This window comes from Zeugodacus cucurbitae, chromosome 2 (assembly GCF_028554725.1).
Source record: "Zeugodacus cucurbitae isolate PBARC_wt_2022May chromosome 2, idZeuCucr1.2, whole genome shotgun sequence".
Taxonomy (NCBI): Eukaryota; Metazoa; Arthropoda; class Insecta; order Diptera; family Tephritidae; genus Zeugodacus; species Zeugodacus cucurbitae.
In genome coordinates, this window is record NC_071667.1 from 65,989,852 (window position 1) to 66,016,909 (window position 27,058).

The 27,058-nt window shown below is 31.6% G+C and overlaps 3 protein-coding genes across 6 annotated transcripts in view; 2 read left to right on the forward strand and 1 right to left on the reverse strand.

The window, feature by feature from the left end:
* The window catches only part of Gpdh_0 (glycerol-3-phosphate dehydrogenase [NAD(+)], cytoplasmic), a 53,421-nt gene that overhangs the window by 7,130 nt on the left and 19,233 nt on the right, over nt 1-27,058 (reverse strand). Inside the window, exon 9 of one of the 3 annotated variants that reach the window (XM_011196205.3) lies at nt 22,145-22,580. The exons of the other annotated variants lie outside the window; for them this stretch is intronic. Within the exon in view, the coding sequence (XP_011194507.2) occupies nt 22,166-22,580 (415 nt within the window). The 3' untranslated portion in view covers nt 22,145-22,165. Of the gene's footprint in view, nt 1-22,144; nt 22,581-27,058 lie in introns of those variants that run through there. 3 annotated transcript variants of the gene reach the window in all.
* Nucleotides 69-8,041, forward strand: LOC105219860 (carbonic anhydrase 2). Its single transcript, XM_011196209.3, is given in 8 exon segments — nt 69-310; nt 5,525-5,646; nt 6,919-7,009; nt 7,086-7,190; nt 7,193-7,350; nt 7,413-7,563; nt 7,630-7,709; nt 7,781-8,041. Coding segments are annotated over 8 exon segments (867 nt in total). The 5' UTR covers nt 69-264; the 3' UTR covers nt 7,895-8,041.
* Nucleotides 16,580-25,896, forward strand: Ca15 (carbonic anhydrase 2). Of its 2 annotated transcripts, XM_054225642.1 has the most exons (7): nt 16,580-16,855; nt 20,471-20,518; nt 23,885-23,982; nt 24,712-24,802; nt 24,934-25,196; nt 25,260-25,493; nt 25,562-25,896. In XM_054225642.1, the coding sequence occupies exons 1-7, from the start codon at nt 16,756-16,758 to the stop codon at nt 25,694-25,696; spliced, it is 969 nt and encodes a 322-aa protein (XP_054081617.1). In that variant the 5' UTR covers nt 16,580-16,755; the 3' UTR covers nt 25,697-25,896. The 2 variants fall into 2 exon arrangements, with proteins under 2 accessions (XP_054081617.1, XP_011194505.2); XM_011196203.3 differs by lacking the exon at nt 20,471-20,518 and having other exon boundaries at nt 16,581-16,855.

Genomic DNA, 27,058 nt, shown 5'->3' on the forward strand with positions numbered 1-27,058 from the left:
GCTATGCTAGCCAGCCGGCTTGGCTCTGTGCTCTGTTTTGCCTTTTGTATATAAATTGATTGCAGACTCCACCGCAGTGCTTTAGTTAATCGCACTAATAACCGATCTGCAACGCTCGCGCGCATGATCGCATTTTAACTGTATTTAGTTTGATTTCGTCGACTGCAACGCTGGCCACAGCGCTATCGCGCTTTTTTGCACAAAATACTGTTTAAAGTGAAATTTGTATATTTTTGTCTTTTTTTACAAATTTTACGCGCAAAAATGGTGTTGAATAAACCGTTATTTCTGCTACTGCACATTTTGGCTGGTAATTGTTTGCATTTGTACTTAAAGGACTATGAAAAATTTTGAATTTCTCATAAAAAGAATGAATCCTTAAATCTAAAAAGGATAATTCTGTTTTTGAATAGTGATATGTGTGAAATAAGGAAATAAAAACTATTATGTGTTATTTTAAAGGATCTGAATAATTTCAATAGTTATATAAAATTTAAAAAATCGGTGTGATATAAAATATTACAATTTTTAATTTAACAGGAAGCAAAAATAAGTTTTTAATTAATATTTTGAAAAATTTTTTTTTGCAATATTTTGAAATAAAAATTTTAATTTTACAAATATATTTATAAAAAAAATGTATTTGTTAAATATTTTGAAAATTAAAAAAATACATTTTTTATTTATGTGATAAATGTTTAAAGCGTTTCCTTAAAAATTGTGTAAAAAATTAAAAAACATATTGAAATATCGCTAAATATTTTTTTAATGATCCCAGAAATATTTTTTAAATTTTTGAGATTTATTTTTCGTGGACTTCCTTCGATTCTGAATATTACTTTATATTCAGTATATTATAATATTACTTTGGTAAAAAGTGCTAATTTAATTTTGAACTCGTCAATTAAAAAATAAAGTTAAAAATTAGTAATTTGAAGGATTTGAAATATATTTAACAATTTTTAAACTTAAAATTGTACTTTTTTTTAATTTTAAACTTGTTTTATTTGCTTTTAAATTATTTAAAGAATTTATTTTTTTATTTTTTGTTATTGAAAAAGATGTGATGATTTCAAAAATAGTTTACCAACTTAAGGGGTTAGGGGTAGTCAGAGACACGAAAAATGTGAATATTCAGTATTTTTTTTTTTTGCTATTAAATAATGTTATTTTACAAAAGTAATAAAACGGCACTATTACACAATGTTTTGACTTAAAGTCACGAAAATTAAAAAAAAAAAACATTTTATTATTTCCAAAGTTATAGCTGTTTGTGTTGACCCTGTTCGAAAAAAAGGTTCTTGCGGTGACAATTAGAAGTCCTTTGAGATTCATTCAAAATCAGTCGGATAAGAAAAATAAGTTTTATTATTCCTGGGCCTGATCAAAGCTTTTTTTTTTAATTAACAAAATGGCGGCCTGAGGAAATTTTTTTCTATATTTTCGGGAAAAATCAATTCTTATAAATCAAAATTTGTTAAAAAAATATCCGTTCATACGGCCCAGGAATATTATGCATACAAAAATCTGTAGAAATTTCATTAAAATCTACCGAGCGGTTATCGAGTTACAGTTGTCACCAGTTCAAAAAACATAGTTTTGAGAAAAACGCATTTCAAGTTTCACACTAGCGTTTTGGAGTGCGAGCGCTCTTTGTTATTTGTCGAATAACTCGAAAATTAATTATCGGATCAACTTCAAATTTTCAGAGAATATTTTTGAGATATGACACTTGACGAAAATGCAAAAAAAAAAAACAAAAAATTGATTTTTTGAAAATCCTGACAACCCCTTAACTCAAAAATAATTTCCAAATTTTTAACAGTTTCACCAATTTATTTTATATTTTCTGATAATAAAAAATATATAATATGATATATAATTTAACCCGCATAATAAGCTGCACATTGCTATAATTTTATAATAAAAATTAATACTGTTTTTATATTATTCAATATGCATTAAAAAAGTAGAAAATAATAATAAATTCAGCTCAATTATTTCTTAAAAAATTATGTATTTTTACGTGTTTAATGTTAAATTTCATAAACGGTGCAATAAAATAATTAAATATCTAATATTACAAAAATATATTTTTTCATAAATTTAATTTTCATTATTTAATTTTTTTTTTATTTTAATTAATTAATTTTATTTTTATAAATTGTATTATATTAGTCATATTTATTTTAAAGGTAAAAAAATAAACTATTATCAAATGATTATAACTTAATTTTTCAAAATAATTTGAATTAAAATAAAAAATAATAATTAAATATTGCGGTCAAAATCATTTAATCATTTTCCCTTTGGTTTCTTTCAACTTGATTAATTTTAATTATTTATAGTTTTCTGAAAACCATATTATTAAGATTAATTTCTAATAAATTCATACAAACATAAATACACTCATTGTTTTGAAAAATGTGTCACTGAAGGTAAAGCATAAATATAGAATTGCTTTTTCCGAAAACATTCGTTGAACAATTTTAAATGACATACTCACATAAAAAGTGGGTCATACATACAATATTTACATAAGTTAAATGAGTAATTTACCATAATGCTGAATAATACCATACATTTAATTTCCATAGAATATTACATATTAATTGTGGCAACCTAATTATTTAACTGCATTTAATTTTATTTTCCACGAAATGGCAGGATTTAAAAAAAAATTTAAATTTACAATAAAAAAGTAAAATTCGAAATGAAGTGCCTCTCTCTTATGTGATGCCGCTGATTATGCTGAAAAGTTCAAACTTTCTCATATTTTTAAATTTAGTTCAGAAAACCAAAAAAATAAATAAATAAATGTATCACCAAATGTTTTGATTTGTATTGTACAAGTCATCATCGCTTCATAATGTTAGGCCGTTCAAACAATTTTGTAATTTACCGGCAAGAATTTTTGGTTTTCGTGTTTTTTATTAAATACATGCTGGATTCGCTGTTTAAACACAAAAAAAGCTTATCAATATGGCATGGGTTTTGCCCAACCGCATGCTTTTGCCGATATACTAAGCTACAAAAACGTGTTTGGAGACACAGCAGACGCTCAATTATTTATTAATAATTTTTTATTGTTTTGTCCATGTTACGGTAATTTTCTCACGGCTCAAGGTCAATTAGATTCATTTTTATTTTGGTTTTTTTTATATTTTGGTCTAAGTTGTAATGAATGCAAAATCCATTTTAAGCTTTCTTTGGCTATTAAATTTCTATGATGACAGTTCAAAGTGACAAATGTTTTTGCATTGCTACTTTTCTATTATATAATGAAGACGGAGTATAATATATTTTACAGGATAAGTGAGTCATAAATTAAGGCAATAGTCTGCTTTAGAAGCCGAAAAAAATCGTTTTTTTAGCAATTTTTTTTTTGAAAGGGAAGGGAATGATTGCGGTAAACGGAATTTCAAGACAATAGTGTACTATATTTAAGGCTTAAAAAACAATATTTATTATTACAAAATATTGAAATTTTTTCAAAGTTGTAAGCAGTTTTCTGGAGCGCCTGGAGTCTGTACTTGTAAATCGGTGCCGGTGATGGAGGTTGTGCGATGCATCTGAAACAGTCGAAGCAATTTTTTTTTTAATTTTTATAAGTTTCTTTGCTTTATGAACTAAACGAATACCGAAAAAGTTATAAAATTCAAAATTTTTTCGAAGTTTGAAAAAAAAAATCACTTTTGTAAGAAAAAAATTGACTTTAAGTTTCAAAACAAGTAGTTTAAACTACTTTACTATACTTTAATACTTTTGTCCAACTTCAACTACGTTTGTCTAGTTCAAATAGAAGATAATTTAATACTGAAGCTAGATCACTTTGGTTTTTTTTTCGATCGGACATATATTCTTTTTGCTATCGCCGGCACCGTTTTCTAACACATGTGAAAATGAAAACTCGAGAAAACGCGCTTTAAAGGTCTGCCTGAGCATTCGCACTTGCTCGACGCTCGGCCACTGAAACTGCTCTAGCTTCGAAAATATGTCGAATTGGCCACTGGAATTTTAAAGACATATTCTTGGATAGTTTTGGAAGAGATTTACAACAAAACAAAAAAATCGATTTTTTGAAGCCTGTAAAGCAGACTACTGCCTTAAGTAATGTGAAACGATAACAAAATAAAACTGTCAAACTTTTATAGCAAAAGTAAACAAAGCTTTCTCCTTCTCTCATTCATGACGTCAATGCGTTATGTAATAGCTGTCAAATTATTTCCAATAAAAAAGAAGGGTTCGAAACTGCCGTAATCTGCATTACAAACTTTTTTTGTTGAAGATCTGCCATAAATATTTGATAATTTCTCACTAGTTTACAGTTTTTTTTGCGCATTTTTTCACACAATACGTAATTCTACACTTTCTCCAAATTATTGCCCTATTTGTTATCTCTTCGAAAATACTAAAAAGTAACATAACCTATAAAAATAGAAAAAATAATCGCTTCACAAATATCAACTCTTTAGTAATCCTATTAAAAGTGTGCCGAAACTGTCGCTTACGCGTTAAGACCGTTATAAATATATAAATATAAATCATTAAGCATTTAAGGGGCTTTGATGAAAACTATCATCAACTCCTTTGGCATGGAATGCGCTTTATAAATATGCAAATAAAGCAACACCTTTTATTGAAATTGTGCAATCAAGTGAAATTTTTTGCTAAAAATACTTTAAGCATCAACGGATCAATAGAAATTCGCAATAAAAATCTTCACTGACCGATTTTTATTTTTTTACAAATTTCACACTTCTTCATTTCGAAAAACGCTTGAAAGACAGTTTGGATTGCTAATAATAACAAACAAATGTATTTATATTATGTACATAATATTATAATAAATATGTTATCACTTTTACTTAATTGTGTCGCACTTTTTACAATGTTGCTGAGACCAAATTGCGTCACTACAAATTGACTAAGCAGCACTTACTACAATAGTAATTTCAACGTTTAAGAATAAAAAGTAGAATTCTTTCAAAGAAATTTGTGCATAAATTTTGCATAAATACATATGTAAATGTATAGTAAATATTTATAAGTGCGTCAGGCATAATGCCATTGAGATTTATGGAATGTATGTTATTTTTAATTTTGCATACGCATTCATGCATACATAAGTATGTATATATGTCATGTGTCATTAGTATGTGGTACACTTTCCATTTCATACAACAACTAAATAACAACCCGCATACGCCTTCGTGATCTACAAGAAATCGTTACGCTCATTAGAAATGCATACCCAAATGTTTGAAGCTGAAGATGCTCATGCTCATGCACACACACAAATACAAATCCCAAATTAAAGTCGAACTTTTAACGGTTATCTTATGTCACGCTTTATTTATTTCCACTTTTTTTTTCTTTTTATTACAAACATAAATTTTTCGCAAATTTTTTGGCAAACTACTTTTGCCTTTATTAAGTAGTTATTGTTAAACAAGTTTTATTTATTATTTATACATTTGTTTTTCTTTTTCTTTTTTCTTCTCCATTATATTGAAACGCGTAGCGCGTCAAGTAACGAATCCAAATCCACCACAGTGGGATTATCGTGATACAACTAGATGGAACGCAGATTATCCAACTTGTGGCGGGAGACAACAGTCGCCGATCAATTTGGATCATTATACCGTAAGTTGTTGTAGAAATATAAATATTTATGAGACTCGACTAGAACTTCATCCGTCTAAAGAATTAAACTTTAAGAAGCTTCCTCTTATAACTGTAGCTGAGTTCTACAAATTGCCAGAAACTATAGAGGTTTTCAATCACAATCCGTATGAAATTTTGAGAATATTATTATACCCATTGCTTTTGGTCTTCTAAATCCACCAGGTTAGGTTAGGTTAGAGCTTGTTCGAAGTGTGATTAATAAAAAAATCTGAATTTATATTGTTAAGTTTCCGAATAAAAAGCAAAAAAGCCTCTTCTTGCTGAAACAAGTTACTTAGATAACATTTTGAAGATTCGAACCCAAAGTAAATCATTTTTCTGCACAATGACACAATATAGAACGTCTTTGATTCGCCATTTCTCCGCTCGTTTTGATTGCGAATTGTTTTTTTTTTTTTTTTCAAAAAGTTTACTATAAAGTTATCCATTCGAATTCAATACCAGAATATACCTTATATTATCCGTATTCGTTTATATTTATTCCAGTTTATTGTATTTATATCAGTTGTTTGATCGAATCGCAACTATCCAAGCTTCAGCGAATCAAAAATACGTTTAGCTTCATTGATATGTTCATTAAGGTTCCATTTTTCTTCGAGGATCTGAGCTGTGAAATAGTTCAAAGAATTTGTTCTGTAGGTTTAATTGAATCTGGAGAAGGCTTTGATAGGTTTTTAAACAAGGAAAACATTGTCAGAAACTTGAACACTTCAAAAAACTCTAGCAAAGTATATTACAAGGATCGAAAAGCCCAGAAAAATAGATTACTATATAGTAGTGTATAATAAGTATTTGAAGATCTCAAAAAATTAGACCGAAGATATTATAAGCAATAATTCTACTGTGTGTTAATATTTGAAAGATATTTCATAATTAAGCATTGTGTCATTTTTCTACACTGACTTTTTACTTTAATTGGTAACACGTAAGACATAATTAATTTTATGTCATAACATTTGCATAAATATGTCATATTTACCAAAGAAAATTACTCAATTTCAAAGACAACCAATGAAAACTTACTGACATGCTAATACATAGTTATGTGTATACTACGTGTGTGTTTCTTAATTGTCAAATTAGCAAATTGCATAATTAATATAGTTATGTCTTACCAGTTTTGAGATGATATATTAATTGTAATTACTGATATATGAAGTGACGATATGAAACGATTTAATTTAATATTTTTTTACCTATTCTATATGCTTTGTTTTTGTACACTTGCAGTCGATTGGATCGCTTAAGCCGGCTTTGAAGTTCAGAAACTATGCGCAACCGTTCGCTAGACAACTCACGCTCGTCAATAACGGGCATACAGGTACAGCATATACACTCTATATATACTCTACATAGTCTACGTATCAACTAAATAACACTCTTGGTATACTTAACAGCTGATATTACACTGCCAGAGACTGTGCGTGGACCACGGCCCACCATTTCAGGTGGTCTGTTGGATGGCGTCTACGAAGCACAGTCGTTACATTTTCATTGGGGTGCGATGGTAATCCTCGTGGTTCGGAGCACACCGTCAATGGTTACCGTTACGATGTTGAGCTTCATATTGTGCATAAAAATATGAAATATGGCAATGCGGAGGAGGCGATGCAGCGTCCAGACGGTTTGGCCGTGTTGGCAATTATGATTAATATTGTGGATGTAAGTGCGGGGTTGAGTAGAAAATTTCATTTATACTCATTATACATTTTTGACTACCATAGTTTCCAAATACATATTATCCTGGACTGAATAGGGTTTTCAATAGTTTACCTTACGTGCGGGTGGCCGACACAAATACAACCATACCTTCGCAACTTAGCTTGAATCACTTCTTGGGCGATGTGGATACGAGAAACTTTTACGCCTACCAAGGTGTGTATCGCATACAGACCCAGCATTTAAAGTTAATTAACAAATTTTGAAAATAACATATTTCAGGTTCACTTACCACACCACCCTGTTCGGAAGCGGTTACCTGGCACGTTTTTCCCAGACCACTTTTGATCTCACGTGAATTGGTAAATCAGCAAATATATTTAAAGAATACTAAATGTTAAACTATTTTTAATGTTTTGCCGCCTCTTTGTAGATTAAAAAGTTCTTCGAACTGAGACAGCAAAATGGTACACCGTTATGGAATAACTATCGCCCGTTGCAAGCGTTGAATAGACGTCCGGTTTATCGACGAAAAGGTGGTTTTTAGCGAGCCTACGCCTTCGTACGACACTGACTATTTAAATCTCTACTACAATGGCATCCATTGTTGAAATTCAACGCCACATTTAATTTATTTTATTTAGTGTTAATTATTTAATTTTATAACGACTTTTTTATTTTAATAAAAATACTTTTGTAAGTGCATATATATATTTTAAAAGGTAAACTTTTTTTACTAGCGGAATACACTTAATGAGTTTTCGAGTAATTTCGGGTTTCTTGGGTTCTGTCTATTGCTCTAAAGGGGTTTTCAATGACGAGGATGCCACAAAATTAGACCGACAGGGACAGCAAACGACGCCATATTTTTTCTCGCTAAGATGTACGATCTAAAAACGATTTATGGTCACCATAATTGTCCTGTCATATAAACAATTGAGAGTCTAGTGGAAAAATTTGATTCCACAGGCACAGTACAAAATGTTCCCATGTCAGTGAGACAAAGAAGTGCCCGTAGTGTCGACATCTCTTTGTTGTCGTTGTGGCGAATTTTGCGAAAAGATCTTGGCCTACATCCTTACAAGATCAAATTGATGCAAGAACTGAAGCCGCTTGACGTATGTACCTGAATTGGGCTGCGCAACAACTAGAAAATTATCCGTATTTTCATCGAAAAATCATATTCATCGATGAGGCTCATGGCTTCGTCCATAAGTAAAATTTGTGTTATTGGTCAGGAAGCAATCCACACGTACTCCATGAGTCACCATTGCATCGAGAAAAAATTACGTTTTGGTGCGGTTTATGGGCCGTCGGCTACTACTTCCATGATGATCAAGACCGGCACGTTACGGTGAATGGGAATCGCTACCGCTTAATGATAACGGAATATTTTTGGCCCGGATTGTATGATATGGACTTGGACAATATGTGGTTCCAACATTGAGAACAAAGTTTGTTGAACGTGTTATCTCACGAAATGGCCCAGTCAATTGGTCAGGCCTGTGGAGCTACGTCAAGTCTATGGTCTATGCCAACAAGCCAGCGACGATTGATGAACTTCGTACGAATATCGAAATTGAAAATCGAGCAGTATTGACCGATTTATGCTTGAAAACCGCCGAAAATTGCGTTCAGTCTAGGATTTTCCAAAAATCGGATTTGTGCTTAATTCTGCTGGAGTTGTAAGCGTTGGAATTAGTAAGCATAAGCACGTAAACGCGGCTTTCTCTAAAATGATTATTTATTTTTTTTTTTTTCAAATCGGAAGACGATGGTACTGTTTGTTCATAGTAACCTTCCCGTTTCCAATACTGATAAAGGTGATTCCGCCAATTTCTATCAAAACGTTATTTAAACATTTCATTCCAGAATAATTTGGCAAAGTTAGAGCTCTTTTCGGATTGTAGAACCTTAATCAATCATTTAGATTATATATGGAAATGAAAATGGTTCATTCCTTGTAAGTTCTCTCGTTTACACTTATAAAATCGCATTAGTAGGCACATTCCTTATTTATAGCAAATATAGATTTTTTTTAAATAAGGGTTTATGATAGATTGATGGAAAGGTCGCTGTAGAAAATGTTAAGTTTCAGTGTTTATTTGTTGTCCTTATGCTTGTAATGTTCCATAAGTACTTTGAGATCTTATAGGATATTTTATCATTTGTAGCACTATATCAGAACTCAACAACACAGAAGAAAAAGCGTTAGTAAAGGCTTAATTGAAGTGATTCGTATGTTTAATAAGAATGTCTTCTTGAAACTCGAGAACTTTTTTATAAATTTAATGAGAGACTGATTCAAATATCTACAAAGGTAGAAATGCTCCTATAAGGAAATTTCGGGGATCAAATAATTGTACAAACTATCATAACCAGAGAGAGAGCGCGTAATTTTCCTTTCAACTGAATCAAACCATTCCTTTTCAAATTCAAGAAAACCAGAAAATTCCTGTTCCCGCTGATATTTGTGAAATGATTATCTACGGTTGGTTTGCTCAAATCCTGTTACTTAATTATGTCATCGTCTTTTAAATATACGAATAACCATTGATATAGTTTTGAAAGTTAGATTGAGAAAGTTCGTTTCATGTCTTTTAATGATTTTCTTATTTATTTTCTTATTTATCTTTACAACAATTTTTTAAGTAATAAATAACACAGATTTATTTACAAAAATACGAAAATATTCATTCAAAAACTCAATATTTCAAAACTGAGTGTAATAACCTTTTAAATGATAAAATGTACACACAAGTGGCTAGTATTGTTTTATAAAAAGTTGTGCAATTGTATATTGATCTAGTAAAAGAAAGCGTTCAATTGTTATACGCTGTCTTAGTGATTATATATCCCATATATTTTATTGAAATCTTAAATTGTTTAACCTAAAAGATTTTTCTAGTATATTTTTATATAATTATTATGGATTAATGAAAGATTCTCAATTTAAATAATGGTCAAAAAGTAATAATTAAGCATTTTTCCTGTTTTAATAAAGATACAAGATTTCTAAATATATACTTTTTGTTTAAAACACATACAGGGTATTCACATATTGACTCTACTACTTCTTTGTAGAATTGTATAATGCTTTACTGTCTTATGAATTTATAGCAAAAAAAAAAATTAAATTGTAGAGAGGCATTCAATAAATTCTCAAATTTCTTTAATGCGCTGTTTGTTGTATAAAAAATTAAGGTTAGATTAAGTTAAAATCACTGGCCCTGGCGAACCACCCCTAGATTTTTAAAATATTGAGTGTTTTTGTTCAAAATATTGGACAAATAGTGGCTAGAAACTATAAAAAGAAATGTATTAAAATATTAAACTACAATAAGTGAATGAAAATTTTTAAACAATTACATGAAACACTTTACTTTTTTTTGCTCGTACTTCCTGAATACCCCAAAACTGTTTTATTATTGTTTTAATGACCCAAATTCGAGCTTGTCCATTTTTCATTTATTGTCTGTTAACAAAAAGCTATTTAATTAAAGAATTATTTTGTGAAATTCGAGAAATCGCGAATTGAGTGAACCAGAAAACAGCCAACATATACATACATTTTGGGATCAATAACCAGTAATTGAATGATTTTAACTGTACACAAAGAAGTGTGTTAACGGAATTGTTAATATTTTTAGTATAAGAGCCAGTGGGCAAAAACATAGATTTATTGCCGAAATGTCGTCGGTAATGGCATAAGAAGCTGATTTATATATGCGAATTTATCCATTGAGAGAATCTTAAATTGTTGATTACGCTTCAGCAAGACTGGTCCCCAAACTAAAAACTGTTGATTTTTCCATTAGTTTGAAGGTCATTCGCGAAGTGCGCATAAACATGAACATACTTAGATATATATACTCACATACAAACATGTATGTTAGTTGTGGGGGGATAATGAAGCGGGAAGCACTAATGCAAATGGGATTAATAAAAATCTAGAATTGGCAACTTGAATTTTGAAAGAAACTTGTGTAAGAATTCTAAAATTATAGTGTTCTTGTTTTTTTGTCCGCGCTAACAAACAAACTAACAAATAAATGTAGCGCAGTAGTGCCAAGGAAAAACACATAAGTATGTATGTTCGTTTATATGTATATGGATATATGTATGTGTCCACGTGTGTATGTGTGTGCGTGTATTTTTAGCTAAGCAGACGTTTTTTGCAACGAATAATTTCTTTATTTGCATAAATTAGCACATACGCGCACATAAAAACCTGCAGCGCTGAGTAACAGGCCAAAATATGTACACTATATTAAATGTATGTATGTCATAAACTAGATGCAAACAGCAAACAGGTCATCTTTATAAGAACGAATTTAATAAATAAAAAGTTCTAATGCCATTTCAAAAGTAAAGTTGTCTCACCAGAACCAGAAGTGGTGACTGGAGCGTCTTCTTTATTCGCTGACATATTCATAGAAATGCGATATTCATACATACATACATAAATATTACTGCAGACACAGCTTCGTAAATACATATGTACTCGTATGTGGGTGGGTGGCGAAGCGCATGCGTTATACGCTTGAGAACATGCTTCATTTACTGTCAAGCCAGCGCGCACGTGCTACTGTATTTACAGCAGATGACTTGCGTTACACTTGAGGTAACTTCATCCGTTAGCAAAAACATATGGCACTCAAGAGTGGCTCAAAACTTCTCCCAAGCTTATATGTCTAACTTTCCTCGGCTGCAGCAGTTAAACTGATGTCATTTTGCTTGTGACTTTCTTTGACATTAGCCGCTTGTTGCATAAATTTTGCACCAATCAGCCGGTTTCGGCTGGCAACACGCGTTCACATCACGTCATGGCTGGCGCGAAAGTGTTGGCTGGAATATTTCTCCTGCTAGTCAACATGTGTTCTTACCAGTTTTGTTGGTGGCAGTCACGTAACGGGTTGTCAGTCAGCTGCTACTGCTATCGGGAGTCTGTGCCCGATTTTCGCTGCTAAACAGCAGACAATGCTGCTAAAGTCCAGTGGTGATCCCACTGAGTTATTGCATATTAATTTCCGCCAATCTAATACTTCAGCTGAATTGTTCTTTTTGTTTACTTTTAATTTTAATGGATCAATGCTTAAACATCTGCGCTCATAAAACATGATAGCTGGGTGCCCGAATACCCCATAAACTTCGAAATTTCTCAAAATCAAGTTTAGTTGTTATGATCTGACGGCAGAGATACATATGTATGTATATATCTAAACATATTTATGTTGGTAAACATACATCAGTAAATATAAACATACATTTGGTTAAGATCAGAATGCAGTTGTTGTGGGTATGTTGATCTACTTTGTCATGTATGCGCTCATAACATTTTCGCAGTTCAAGCGGCTTTAGAATACTCATGCAAAATCAATGACTTTAAAGAATATGAAATATATATTGTATACTAAAATATCTGATTGTCTGGTATATAGAAACTACTGATTACAAACATTTTGAATTACAAAGGATTGTCCGCATTCCCCTGACGTTTACGTAAAAAAGTTATTTTGTTTACATTTCGGATTGATTTTTATACTCTCGCAACATGTTGCATGACATACGTAACACCTAAAACTAATTGATATAGAGTTTAGAGTAGAGAGTGATCAGGATGATGAGACAAATTATAGATGTCTGATTGTTTGTATGTTGGTATTAGGAATCGGTGAAATCGGAACATTTCCATACACAAAATTGCCTTAAGGGTCTATAGGAGGATTTTCAAAAAATCGATTTTTTTTTTGCGTTTTCTTAATATATATATATCTGAGTATAGACACACAAAGTTTCAAGTCGATCCGACGAATATTTTCAAAGTTATAGACACATTAATGAAGGTGACTTGTAAAGTGCTTTCAAAACTTAAAACTCGTTTTTCTCGAAACGGAGTTTTCAAAGTCGGTGAGCAAGATTTCTCAGAAACTCTCCGTCTGAAATTTTTACACAAGCTTCTTAACTATATTTTTTTAGTAATTAATCGAAGGATTTCCCCATCCGATGAAAATGTCTTATTTTTATAAACAATTAAAGACCCAAATTTTGGTCGAAAATCGAACCTTTTGCTTTGAGTAGCCGCCATTTTGTCAATTTTTTTTTTTTTTTGCTAATTCCTTCGATCAATCACTAGATTATTTATTATATTAATGAAATTTATTTGGTTTTTGCATTTTAGATGATCCAGTCCAGAGATATCGTGCTCTCCGCAAGAGGCCTTTTTTTGCGAACCTCTGCAAAATTGGCAATAGATTTGCTTAGAAAAAATTCTTGAAAAGTGCTTTTTTTCGACCTCTTATAAAGCCAATAATAAAGCTATAGTACAAGAGATCACTACAAGTAAGGGCATCTCTGACTAAAAATTTTCGGATAAGTTGTATAGATCTTGCAAACACTTTAGTATCCCATAAAGCATTATAAAACTAGAATAAACCATGCCCACCCGCCATAAAGGGGGTTTGTTGAAAACTACTTAGAGACTGCAGTTGAGCTTCCCTAACTCGAATCACCATAATCCACAAAAAAAATCGAATTAGAGAGACTTCGAGTTATAGAATTTTCATTGAAACATGCAAATTAAAAAAAAACTGTAAAATATAGGTTTATACACAGTTTTATTTATTTACTTCGCATAAAGATTTACTATGTATTCTGAAATTGTTTGGTTGCAGTTTGCTAATGTTGGCTCTTGACATCTGTATCCCATGCATTTGTTACATGATTTATGCAATCTATAAGTGTAATAACATATTTTTTGTTCGCCTCCATACGATATGGAGGGGCTATTAAAATTCTGCATCGATAGCAAAATTTAAAATTTTCTATTATGCCCTGGTCGAAAAGTTCGATTTATGGAAGGAAATTTTAATGAAATTTGAAACGCTATTGCCAATTCAAGAGGTCGAGTTATGAAGAACTTCGAATTATAGAAATTCGAGTTACGGAAGTTCAACTAAACTTACTTTAACTACGTTAACTCACATCGCATTAAATTGCATTTAATTTGATATTAAAATTGGGAAGCGTGGATCACTTTTGGATCAAAAACTATATCTCAAGACCCATTCACCAAATTTCAGGTAGATTTTTTAGATATCATTACCTGTTCTTACGTCATAAAAATAGGCAAATTGGTTTCAAACAACGCCTATGCAATATATAATATTAAAACACCAGTGATGCTATCGTAACAAAACATTGCATAATTGAGTAATGTATGGGGAATGTTGTATAACTCATCTCAAAATTTGTGAAATCGAAGTATCTATAAATTTTCAAAGTCTCAGATACCGAATATGAGAACCTATGTTCTACGTATAATTTTTTACCAAAAATATCTGCTAACAATTTGCCAATAATGGATCATTACTTCTCCTAGCTCCCATATACCTGCATTATATTATGATTTGCAAACTTCCGTTGGGCTTTATACCGTATATGTCGTTTAATATGTGATATATCTTAAGGTGTTAAGAGTAGTCAGGATTTAAAAAAATCGATTTTTCTCTTTTTGCATTTTCGTTAAGTGTTTGAGGTTGATCCGATAATTACTCTTCGAGTTATTCGACAAATAACAAAGAGCGCTCAGACACTCCAACACGCTATTGTGAAACTTTAAATGCGTTTTACTCAAAACTATATTTTCTGAACTGGTGACAAAGGTAACTCGAAAACCGCTCAGTAGATTTTAATTAAATTTCTACAGCTGTTAGAATACATAATTATCATGGGCCTGATCGAGCTTTTTATTTTTCCTCAAAAATTTCAATTTTTAAGACAAATTAACTATTGATTTTTCTCGAAAATCTAGAAAAAAAATTCCTGAGGCCGCCATTTTATTGATTTTTGAAAAAAAAAACAAAAATGCTATAAATTAACTATTAATAAAACTATTATAATTTTTCTTATCCGATTGGTTTTAAATGAATCTCAAAGGACTTATGATTGTCACAGCAAGGACCTTATTTTGGAAGTGGATCAACACAAGCAACTGAAAATTCTATTTTTTTCGTATCTCTTTACCTAATAGAATAATTCTTACAGTAATCTCAATTTCAAAGGATATTTGATATTAAGAAGGCACATTCCTTGTTAGTTGTATAAAAAATTAATATATATAGGGTGATAACGGTTAACAACCTGAACAAGTTGAGCCTCAATATTACTGTTAAAGTACATTTACATATGAAATAATCTCGTTCTAAGCTCGTTTAATAATCTAACCGTTATCTAATTAACTGTCAAAGGTGTTGTAATATTACATCCCATTCCCTAACTGTCGGCGATTTTTGTTAACTACCGCGAATCTGGTTTATTTTCCGAGATTTATTTTTAATCCTTGCATTATATCGTTTCTTAACTACAGATTATCGAGTTAAGCTCTTAAATGAATATAATCTTATATGTAAATATACTATTAGATATTTGATTGAATATGTAAAAAACAAATTGACCTCAGCCAAAGTTACTCAAGGTCGTGTAGGAATTACTATAAATAAAAGTTATTAGTACTAATTTACTATGCAAGTATGCCCTCATAATATTTATGCTTAGAATGAGCCCGCATAAATATGTAGAACACAATTTTTGAATAGCTCCACCACCGCGCAAGCTCTGAAGCTGCCCCGACTTGTATACTTACGAGGGCGGTATAAATTAAAGGGAGCTGAGTAATTATTTATAAAAAAATTATAATTACAATTACTTTATTCAAAATAATTTCCGAATGTTGGAGGCCAATTAGAGTGTTTTTAATAATTTGAAGCTATATTTTTCACATACTTTCTTCAGACGCTTGCAATCTTCTACATAAAAATTGCCTCAAAACTTTCAAACCACTTTATGTTTTTGCCAGCGACTTCTATTCAATGTCGGCTTTCAACTTATTTTTTTTTAAGTGTCTACAAATATCGTACCCTTAACACAATAATAATAATTATTAATTATAATTAAGAAAAGTAGATTAGCATATTTTCTGATTTTAGTTGTCAGGAAACATAAAATTTAGATTTATTTTCGAAAACTAGTTGTATAATCAGCCAGCGGTAATGAAAACAATAATTGGTTTTTCAGTGAATATGTATATTGTTAGGCATTTCTTATCTTTCTTTATCCGCCAAAGACGGCAATGTAAAAAATGACAAATGCATAATTTTCCAAATGAGTTACAATAGCTGACTGCGTGTCGCGCAGGCCTTTTCAGCTCAAAGTACTATAAAAGACAATGGCTTGGCAGATTGCGAGTTAGTTGAGATCGTCAACCCTTTTGGATACTAACGGTAGTTGCAACGCCAACAAAGCGCTTGTTGAACACATAAATAACGGAAGTTTAGATTTTTCAAATAATTTTGCATTTCGTACGAAGTTTTTTTATTGTTTTGCAAGTGTTTGTGGAGCTGCGCTATAATGCATTTTTTCGAGTTCTTCAAACTGTGTCAGAGGTTAATTTTCTTCTTGCCCTTAACAACGGCTAATAGTCCTGATAAGACTACAGCTCCCTCGAGCGGTAAGTGTGTTTTCAAGTTTTATGTGTTTTTGTTGTTAATGTGAAAATAATTAAAATTTTTCAAAAAAAAAAAAAAAAATAAAAAATCTTACAATATTAATATAGCTTAATCTCAAGCAATAACTGGTGTCTCTAATGACTTTTGTGTACTTTGAAATCATTTTATTTATTTTGTTGTTGTTGTTTTTCATTGACCATTTGTTTTTGTAATCTTCATCCTCGTTACGCTTGACTAACTGTCGAAGAACGGTACTCAATATACATATGAGGGCCAATTCATATAATTAACCACTAGTAGCCGCGTATTAAGCGTTCGTACTGCCCTCTTGCCGGTATAAGTAGTTCCGTAGCTGTCAAAGATTTCCGTAGGCGGGTTTTGTAGCTGTGCAAATATGTACTTACATACATAGGTATGTAAGCTAGTACTCAGTTATTCACAACAAGCGTATAGTAAGCTTACCAGTGATCGGTGATTTATGAGCTCTGTGCTGAATTTTGAAAAAATGCTCATAAATGCTGTGTTAGGAAGTATATCAACGTATAAGTATAGTTATTGTGAATTAAGTTTAAATTTAGCAGTATAAAAAAACTAAAATAGTTTCGAAATTCCTTATTTTAGGTTTTTTGTTGGGTCGAAAAAAAAATTAAGTGATTCTTTAGAGCCCATTAAATCTTGACGAGTGCTTATTCGCAATCAATAATAATATTGAGATTTAAGAAACTTAAAAACAATACCTTTTAGGGGGTTAGGGGTAGTCAGAGACACGAAATAATGAGAATTTTTAGTATTTTGTTGCTATTAAATCAGGTCAATGTTGAAGTCACAAAAATTAAAAAAAAATATAATTTCGAAAGTTATAGCAGTTTGTGTTGACCCAGTTCAAAAAAAGGTCCTTGCGGTGACAATCATAAGTTCTTGGAGATTCATCTAAAATCAATAGGAAAAGAAAAATTAGATTTATAAATAGATAATCCTGGGCCTGATCGAAGCTTTTTTCATTTCAAAAATTAATAAATCGGAACCTCAGGAAATTTTTTTGTCTAGATTTTCGGGAAAAATAAAATCTTAAAAAATCGAAATTTTGAAAAAAAAAACTGATGCGTGGAGTCCCTACGCGCGGAAGAAGTTATACTTCTTAGTGATATTTCAAAAAATGCACATCATTTTGTATGAAAGAAAACTAGCGAGAGGGAAAGGATAATAATATGGTGGAGTGACCAACACTTTCTTAAATTCACGTATGTTTGAATCATTTGAATCACTATTCACTGTGTACTAATACTACAAATAGTACGTCAATATTATATAGAACACGAATTAATTAGTAAATGAACACTGTCTACAGAAATGATCCTGTGAAGTCTTAACTTTTCAACGGCTAACGCAGAGTATTTCAACCAAAAGTCACACAAAATAGATGAGAATTCGCAGAAATGAAACAGAAACGAAAGTAAAAAAAATAAAGCGTACGCATACAATCATACATATGCGTACACATGTGAATATGTCACCAACCAAAAATTTACACATTGTTCTATAAAAACAAGAATTGCTCAAATAGCATAAGCAAGTGCTTTATGTTCTCTGCTTTACACTCAATCACTCTCTCTCTCGCGTCAATTTTTCAACGCTATTCCCTCTCCACTGAAGCGTTAAACAATTATCGCAAACTTTTTCGAAGTCGTATTAGAAGTATAACTTCAAAAAGCTTCGATCAGACCCAGGATTATTATGCATTCTAAAAGCTGTATAAATTTCATTAAAATCTACTGAACGATTTTCGAGTTACAGTTGCCATCAGTTCAAAAAATATATATAGTTTTGAGGAAAACGTATTTAAAGTTTCACACTAGCGTTTTGCAGTGCCCGAGCGCTCTTTGTTCTTTGTCGAATAACTCGAAAAGTAATTATCGGATCAACTTCAAATTTTCAGATTTTTTTTTTTTAAGATATTACACTTAACGAAAATGCAAAAAAAAAAAGAAAAATTGATTTTTTCAAAATCCTGGCTAACCTCTAAAACCCCTTAACTTTACTCTCAGTAACATTTTAATTTGAGTATTAGTATTTTGTGAGTGTGAGACTGACAGACAAAACAGTATTTTTTGTTGAATAACCAAAATTAAAGATTTTTTAGTGAATTTATAAAATAAAATTATTTAAAATGAAAATTTAGAGTGTTTTTGGAAAGTCTCACTTTTTTCTCATGGCGAATACTTCCGAATTCTGAGTGTAACAAAATTTTGAAAACTACGTGTAATACCTTTTTTACCAGTAAACAGTTTTGAACAAATAAATTGAAATTAAATAAATCTCGTTTTATTTCAAAACTATTTTTTTGAAAAAAAAAATAAAAATAAAATCAAAGGGAATTGCGTTTTACTAACGGACAATTATACAATAGTTGACATGTGATACGTTGTTCAAGTTCTTAAAACAGACATTGTAGTTATCTGCTAAGAATGTAAGTAATTGTTGTAAAGTAAATGAGTTTAAATATGATAATAAAAGTTATGACTTTTGCAGTAAATATTTAAAGAGTTTACTCCCATTAAGTATACATACATACATAACTTCAGTTGACATTATTAATTGAAATGAAAATATTAAATAAGTTCGTAAAAAATATTGTTTTACTATTTTACGATTTTTTGTTATAAAATCACTATTTTATTACAAGATAAAAGCACAACTTTAACTCATTTAATAATGCAAATACGTTGTAATTATTTTTATCAGCGTAATATAAAATAATATTGCGTAATATAAAATATGATTGTAAAAGTGTAATTACTCTATTACATAAATCATTTGAAATCAAAATTAGAATAAAAAACGTTTTAAACTTTATTTTTGTCATCATCTAACCATCTAAGCACAAATTGGTTTTCATAGTGACGTATACGCCATGGTGGCTGGGCAGCAACAAATTTATTGATTCACACTTTGGTAAATTGCCATTACTTCTGCCAAGTAAATGTTCAGCGTTCATTGTTAAGCATTTTTAGAATGTATCGCACCCATTAAACCAACGCAATGCAATTCTTTTATGAAGCCATTAAGTCTGTGAAAGCAATTAGGTTATATTGTAGCAATTGTAGAAGTTGTAGATTTATTTAAAGCTTAGTAATTTAAGTAAATGCACTCTTCACAACTATTTTTTAATATTGAAATCCACACTTTAAATAAATAATTTAATCAGCGCATTTGCCAGATTACTTCATTAAGAACTTTACTGCTGGTATTATATCATTTTATTACTATAATTTTATTTTTATATAATTTCTTAGATATTAAAATGTGCAAATAGAGTAATCGTAAACTCCTAAAATATTACCTGCTTAGCAGGCGCATAAAAGCTGGAAAGCTGCTAAGAGTTTTATGATGCTCTTAAACTACTCATGCTATAGAAAATTAGCTTGTTATTGTTGTATTTTTTTTTTTTTTATTTGCACAAATATTTACTAATTGGCAAACGTGCATTGGCTGTTCTGACCAATTAAGCATTACGTGCCAGTTATTTGAGTGCTCTTTTTTTCTCGAAGAACTTCGGTAGAGTGAAACAAATGTTTTCAGTTGTTGCACATTTTTAAACGATTTTTATATTTTTTCAGTAGCACTTTTGAAGACACATTTACCCATGAATTGGACACAGTTGAATGGTAATTAGCAAATTTATTAAATTCAAAAATAATTGTTTTGACGTGGCACATTTATTTGGGTACAAATGTTATAATTTGTGGATTTGCGACTTTTTATTTTTATTTTATTTTTTTTTTAAGAAAAATAAATTTTGTTCAGTTGAATTGAAAAACAGTGTCTGAATTAAGCGAAAGAATATAGATATTGATATAACTTTAAGGTAGTAGTCTGCTTTACAGGCTTCAAAAAAATCGATTTTTTTGTTTTGTTTTAAATCTCTTGCAAAACTATCCAAGAATATTACTTTAAAATTCCAGAGGCCAATTCGACATGTTTTCGCAGCTAGAGCAGTTTTAGTGGCCGAGCGTCGAGCAGGTGCGAATGCGCAGGCAGACTTTAAAGCGCGTTTTCTCGAGTTTTCATTTTCACAAGAGTTAGAAAACGGTGCCGGCGATACAAAAAGAATATATGTCCGATCGAAAAAAACCAAAGTGATCTAGTTTCAGTATTAAATTATCTTCTATTTGAACTAGACAAAAGTAGTTGAAGTTGGACAGAAGTATTATTTAAACTACTTGTTCTGCAACTGAAAGTCATTTTTTTTTCTTACAAAAGTGATTTTTTTTTTTTCAAACTTCGAAAAAAATTTGAATTTTATAATTTCTTCGGTATTTTTTTAGTTCATAAAGAAAAGAAACTTATAAAAATTAAAAAAAAAATTGGTTCGACTGTTTCAGCTGCATCGCACGACCTCCATCACCGGCACCGATTTACAAGTGCAGACTCCAGGGCTCCAGAAAAATACTTACAACTTTGAAAAAATTTCAATATTTTTTAATAAAAAATATTGATTTTTAAGCCTGAAATATAGTAAACCATCGTCTTAAAATTCCGTTTACCGCAACCATTTCCTTGCTTTTCAAAAAAAATTGCTAAAAAAACGCTTTTTTTCGGCTTCTAAAGCAGGTTACTGCCTTAATAGTTTGAGAGAATTTTTGATAATTTTTGTACCACAGACTATGATTCTGTCCCGTTAAAACTTACCGATCCAAGCAGGTTTGGATCGCCGATATAACAGCCCTTGGTCGGATCCGAGTCAATCCGGGTATCGCAGAACCGGCTGTTGTGGGGTTTTATAGATTTTTTGATCCTGTCCTGATGAATCGATGAATATGATTTTTCCATTTAACGGTATTTTTTGGGTCATTTCGCCCATCTGCAATACCAATCGCCTCAGAGTGTCAAGAAACGTGTGCACCAATTTGCATCAAGTCAAGAGATAAACTTTTAATAAAGTAAAGCGCTTAAATATCGACTACTAATTAAAGAGAAGACAATATATCGTTGTTATAAATATTCATATATTGTTGCTTTTTGTTGTATTTGGTTTTAAATATTTACCATTTTTATGTGACTTACATTCAGTTTATATTAAATTTAATTCCTGACAAATGCTGTTACTAAATAACTATCTTTCGAAGCTCTGTATACATACATACGTTTGTATGTATATATATACACTTTATCACCTTCAAATTTGTGTCCACCCCCCAGCTTTTCATTCAATAACTCTAAAAGTGCTAAAAAATAAATCAATTGTGCCTTTCTTATGCTAATATCACCCGGAGTATCACTTTGAATTTCCCAAACACTTTGCACCGAAACTCTCATTTACCATTAGTTTTAGCCGTTTTGTAAGCACAAAATGTGGCCAACACCCCCAGCCCTGTATTGAGCGCACGCACCGGTTTACTAGCACCCGAAAGCGCACGCATACCCAGCGGCAAACCCTTGCCACAACGCGTGCGAAATCCATTGAAGAGATACATATTGTTCGAGTTGGCATTCATGATGGCGAATTCTTTCTTCTCGCCCTTGGGCACCAAACGAAATGTGACGCTCTTGGTTTTCAGTGGCGTCACACGATAGTTGAATGTGTGAAATTTACACTTTTGCGTATCATCACCGTTCTTGGGCTGGCAGCATGGTGTGGGCGCCTTATAGCCGGGCTTCTTGGCGCATGCGCCACCCGATTTGCCACCCTTGCCGCCCTTACCTTTATCGCTTTTGAACGTTTTCATCCTGCAAATAACGGGGAAATGCTTACATTTGCTTACAAAAGAAACACACTACAACTACACTATACAATAGCAACAACAACAACAACGTCAATATGCAATTACTATCACTGTTTACATTACTGGCTGAACTCGGTTAGTGTGCGATTTGTGTGTATGTGTGTGTGTTTTAGCGATTGTTTGTCGTGTTGTGTGCGTGTGTGTGAGTGTGCATGTGCATTTCTACCAAATTATGATTTACTGCATGGCTGCCTCCTTTACTTGCCGCTTATCGGTTAGTTTACATAATGGTTGGTGATATGCCTGCGCCTAATTGCAGCTGTAGAAACAATAAGCTATATTCCAAGAAAATGTCATCTCTGCTCTCGGTCGTCATATGCAAATAACACGCGTGAGAAATTTCATGAATAACAGATCTTATAAATGGCAGATCTGCCGGTAAAACAGCTGTTCATACTATGTTATTAGTAAAGATACATATGCAGATGAGTGCTTGAACCCAGCAGTAAAACGGTGTGACACAGTGCGAAACTGGACCATTTTGAACAAGTACTACACTAGTACGTATTAAGTAAATTAAGTTGAAAAGTGAACACTAACGTGCAAGTTATCTCAAATGGTCTTCCTGCTTTAGACTGCTCCAAAAAAGACAAATTTCTAGAAATTATATTCAGTGGTCTTATATAATTTCCATTTTAATGGTTTGTGTGAATATTTCTACGAGTTGCATATTTCCATTGCTTTGAGAGTGTCCCAATTTTTCTTTCTTTCTTTAAAGTACAAGTTATTCACTTAATTATATTAGCATATACCATCTGCTTCTGTGAATTTCAAGTCACAAGTATCTCTAACATCTCATTGACATCAGAGCGATTCGTGTGCGTTGGACTAATTTGAAACTAATTGCACAAGTAAATGGCTTATTACAAGTATTTATGGTTTACAAACTGACTTACATACATACATATGTGAAAAGGTCTCGGTGTCTCCAAATGATTACTAAGCGCAAACACTCCACAGCACTTTCGCTTTCACATGATTTTGTTAAAATTTAAATAGAGGAGTATAAGACGCACGCTGACGTCATACAAGTATGTTATGGTAATGATATGTTTGTTGTTATTATTGCTCGCATTTTCCCGCACATTTTCTTAAGTGACTAAGTGAGCGTTTAATTGCAAAATACATTGAATTATATCACCGGTAGCAGTGAAATTTCATGACGCGTGCAATGATTTTATGAAGCAGCACACTGTGACATTTTTTTTCGCTTATTTCTGTTTTGGTTTTTTTTTTTTTACTTTTCAGGTGGTGGTTGGAGCTATGACAACCCCGAAGAATGGCCAGTGAATAATCCGCAATGTGGAGGAGACAGACAATCGCCAATTGCCATCAACACGGATAAGGTGAGTTTTGATTATTTGTTGTTGAGTTGAGCGAGATTTGAAAGATAATAATTCGAGAAAAATATTATATAATTTCAGTACTAATAACACTGTGATAGTCAAAAAAAAAGACAAGACCAAATTCGACAACATTAAAAAAAATTGATTAAATTTCAGTTTTTTGGACATATTGGCTATAAGGACCCAAAAATCATTGATTTTGGGGTTTACAGTCATTTAAGAACTTAAAGACGGACTTATTCTGAGAAGCTTTGTCAAAGAAAGTTTACCAAAAAAGTCAACATTAAAAAAGTTAGAGACCGAAGAAAAACGTGCCTTTCTCTTACAATGGGCCACTTTGATGAAAAACTTCAACACAAATTTTTGTATGAAACCATGATTGTAACTCAAAAAAGTAATGATGCAGTTCGATTCGTAGGACCCGAAATAGGGGGAAACCGTCGAATTTGGTCTTGTCTTTTTTTTTTGAAAAAAAACTATCACAGTGTAATGATTAAATCCTGGTTCTGTTCCAATGCTCTTTAGATTATTTAAAACGAATTTGGGTTGTGTTCGAGTACTAAAAATATATTAGAATCTCGAAATCGTTAAACGTAAAGATGGTCTGATTCGACCTTTTCGATCTTGTTTAGGGCCTTTTTCAACTAGGACAACTAACATTATATTAAACATTATCTTAAAAATATGTTACTAATCGATACAATATTTGTACATATATCTCTTTTATAGACGGTAAATGCTGATATACCGCCCATTACATTCGCTTCGTACGATGTGGTTCTAGGCAACTATGTGGTTTTGGAGAACAATGGACACACTAGTGAGTATATAAAAGTAGAAAATATTGCATAAAAATGGAACACTTACTGAATTTATTATAAAACATTTGATAATTTTTTGCTTCAAATTCTCTTCAATAATCGTCTTAAAAATTTCTCACCCCACACACAGTCAAATTCAATGTACCACAAACAATTGAAAACGTTCCACCAACCATTACAAATGGACCACTTGAAGACATATACGAGGCCGCAGAGGTGCACTTCCATTGGGGTTCACCAACAAGTAAGGGTTCTGAGCATGTAATCAACCAGCGACGCTATGACGTTGAAATGCATATAGTACATATGAATAACAAATACGGCAGTGTGGAGGAGGCACGCGAATACGAGGATGGTCTGTCGGTGATAGGTGTTTTATTTAAAGTGGAAAAGGTAATTGACTTACTCACAACGATTATATTTATAAAATACTTTTCAAATTACTATTATTTAAAGACTGTCGCCAACCACGAACAACCCGGCCTGAGCACAATCTTCAATACGGTGCCGTATGTGACTCGTTACAATTCGTCAGCTTCTACGCAACAATTGATTTCGCTCGGCTCGCTGCTGTCTAACATAAATCGTGATAAATTTTACACCTATCAGGGTTCGCTAACAACACCGCCGTGTTCCGAAGCGGTCACATGGATTGTTTACCCCGAAGTCGTACCGATATCTATATTCCAAGTAAGTAACACTTATGTCTGCTTACATAATTTTATGTGGATTTTGATTCCCTAATTTATTCAAATCAGGTGAAAAACTTTTGGTTCGTGCGCGATTCGGAAGGTGGCAGGTTAGTAAACAACTATAGACCCGTACAACCGATTGGCTCACGTGACGTATACTACCGCAGTTCCAATGGAGATGAAGTGAATTACTACTTTTAATATGGCTTTATCACAGGCAATCAGAAAACTTAAATTCAGATATGGCATTTATAAATATTAGAAAGATTAGTTACAAAATAGAAAATTTTTTAAATTAATTTTTTTATTATTCGAAAGCTTTAAATTATTGGTTTAATTATTGTAAAATACTGTTAATTATATTAATAAAATTAATAAATCAGTAAAATTTAAAAGACTAATTTCGGTTTACTCTTATTTATTACTAATATAGTATAAATACAAAGAATTTGACGCATGTTCAAAGAATTGAAATATTAACCCAAATTTGTAACGATTTTAAATGATCTTGAACTTGTGTTACCCGCTGTTTGAAGAAGTGTACACATTTTAAGCGAAGCTGTAGTATACATTTAGGGTGTAGCTGTACCAAGTTATGATCTTGGTAGAACTACACAAAGTGTAATAAAGAAGTAAATTCTGCTCGAGAACTTACCTATAAAAAAACCTTCCAGTGCCCTAGATTTAAGCAAAAAATTAAAACATAAACCAATTAGAAGAAGCGGAAGCAAGCAGTTTACACTTATCTACCCATTACGAAAGTGATCATGACGTGAATTCAGAACAATAAAAAAACCCTGAAATAGTTAGGTGTTAATAAAAAACTAAAGAAATCTGCTTGGATAATTCATAAATTTTAAAAGAACGGTATGCTCACTGTGGAAGCAGACGTTGAATTATCAGCTATTTAGGCTTTCATGAAGATCATTCCTGCAGATAATTGCCTTAAGCACACTCTATATGAACCACTCGTATGACGCTTTGAATGATTCTGGTGATCAATAGTAGTTAAAGAGTTCAACTCGGCAGGAAATATCAAATTTACCGGTGATTCTATGAGGTGTACGGAGACGGGTAACCTCAATTGATGTAGAAAAAGGTAGGTGAAAATCTCAAATTTCTAGCCAAGAACAAAGTGTGATTAACAATTGTATACATACAACAAAAACAAAAGTACAGCTGTGTTCAAAATAATAATAGTCCTAAGTAGTCAATATTTGATTTGCTTATAAAAAGTGTATTAATTTTGTGTTGAAAATGAATACGAACATAACCGAAACATTAATTTTACATATTATATGGCTTTTATTACAGGAGTATCAAATTTACCGGTGATTCTATTAGATGTACAGAGATGGGTAATATAAAACAGCAAAATTTTTCAATAACGATAATAAAACTAAAATAGCTCGAAAATTCGTTGTTCAAAAAAACTTAGTTTTTTACATCTGGTTTAAAAAATTAAAAATTAAAAATTATGTATAGATACAGAGATATAAGGTTCAATACTTGGTCGAAAAGCCCCATTTTATAACACTACCGTTTTATATATAGAGTTGACTA

Coding starts and splice junctions, on each gene's coding strand:
- Ca15 (XM_054225642.1), top strand. CDS start 16,756: ATGCATTTTTTCGAGTTCTTCAAACTGTGTCAGAGGTTAATTTTCTTC. Junction 20,519..23,884: donor GAATTGGACACAGTTGAATG/GTAATTAGCAAA, acceptor TTTACTTTTCAG/GTGGTGGTTGGAGCTATGAC. Junction 25,494..25,561: donor TACCGATATCTATATTCCAA/GTAAGTAACACT, acceptor TATTCAAATCAG/GTGAAAAACTTTTGGTTCGT.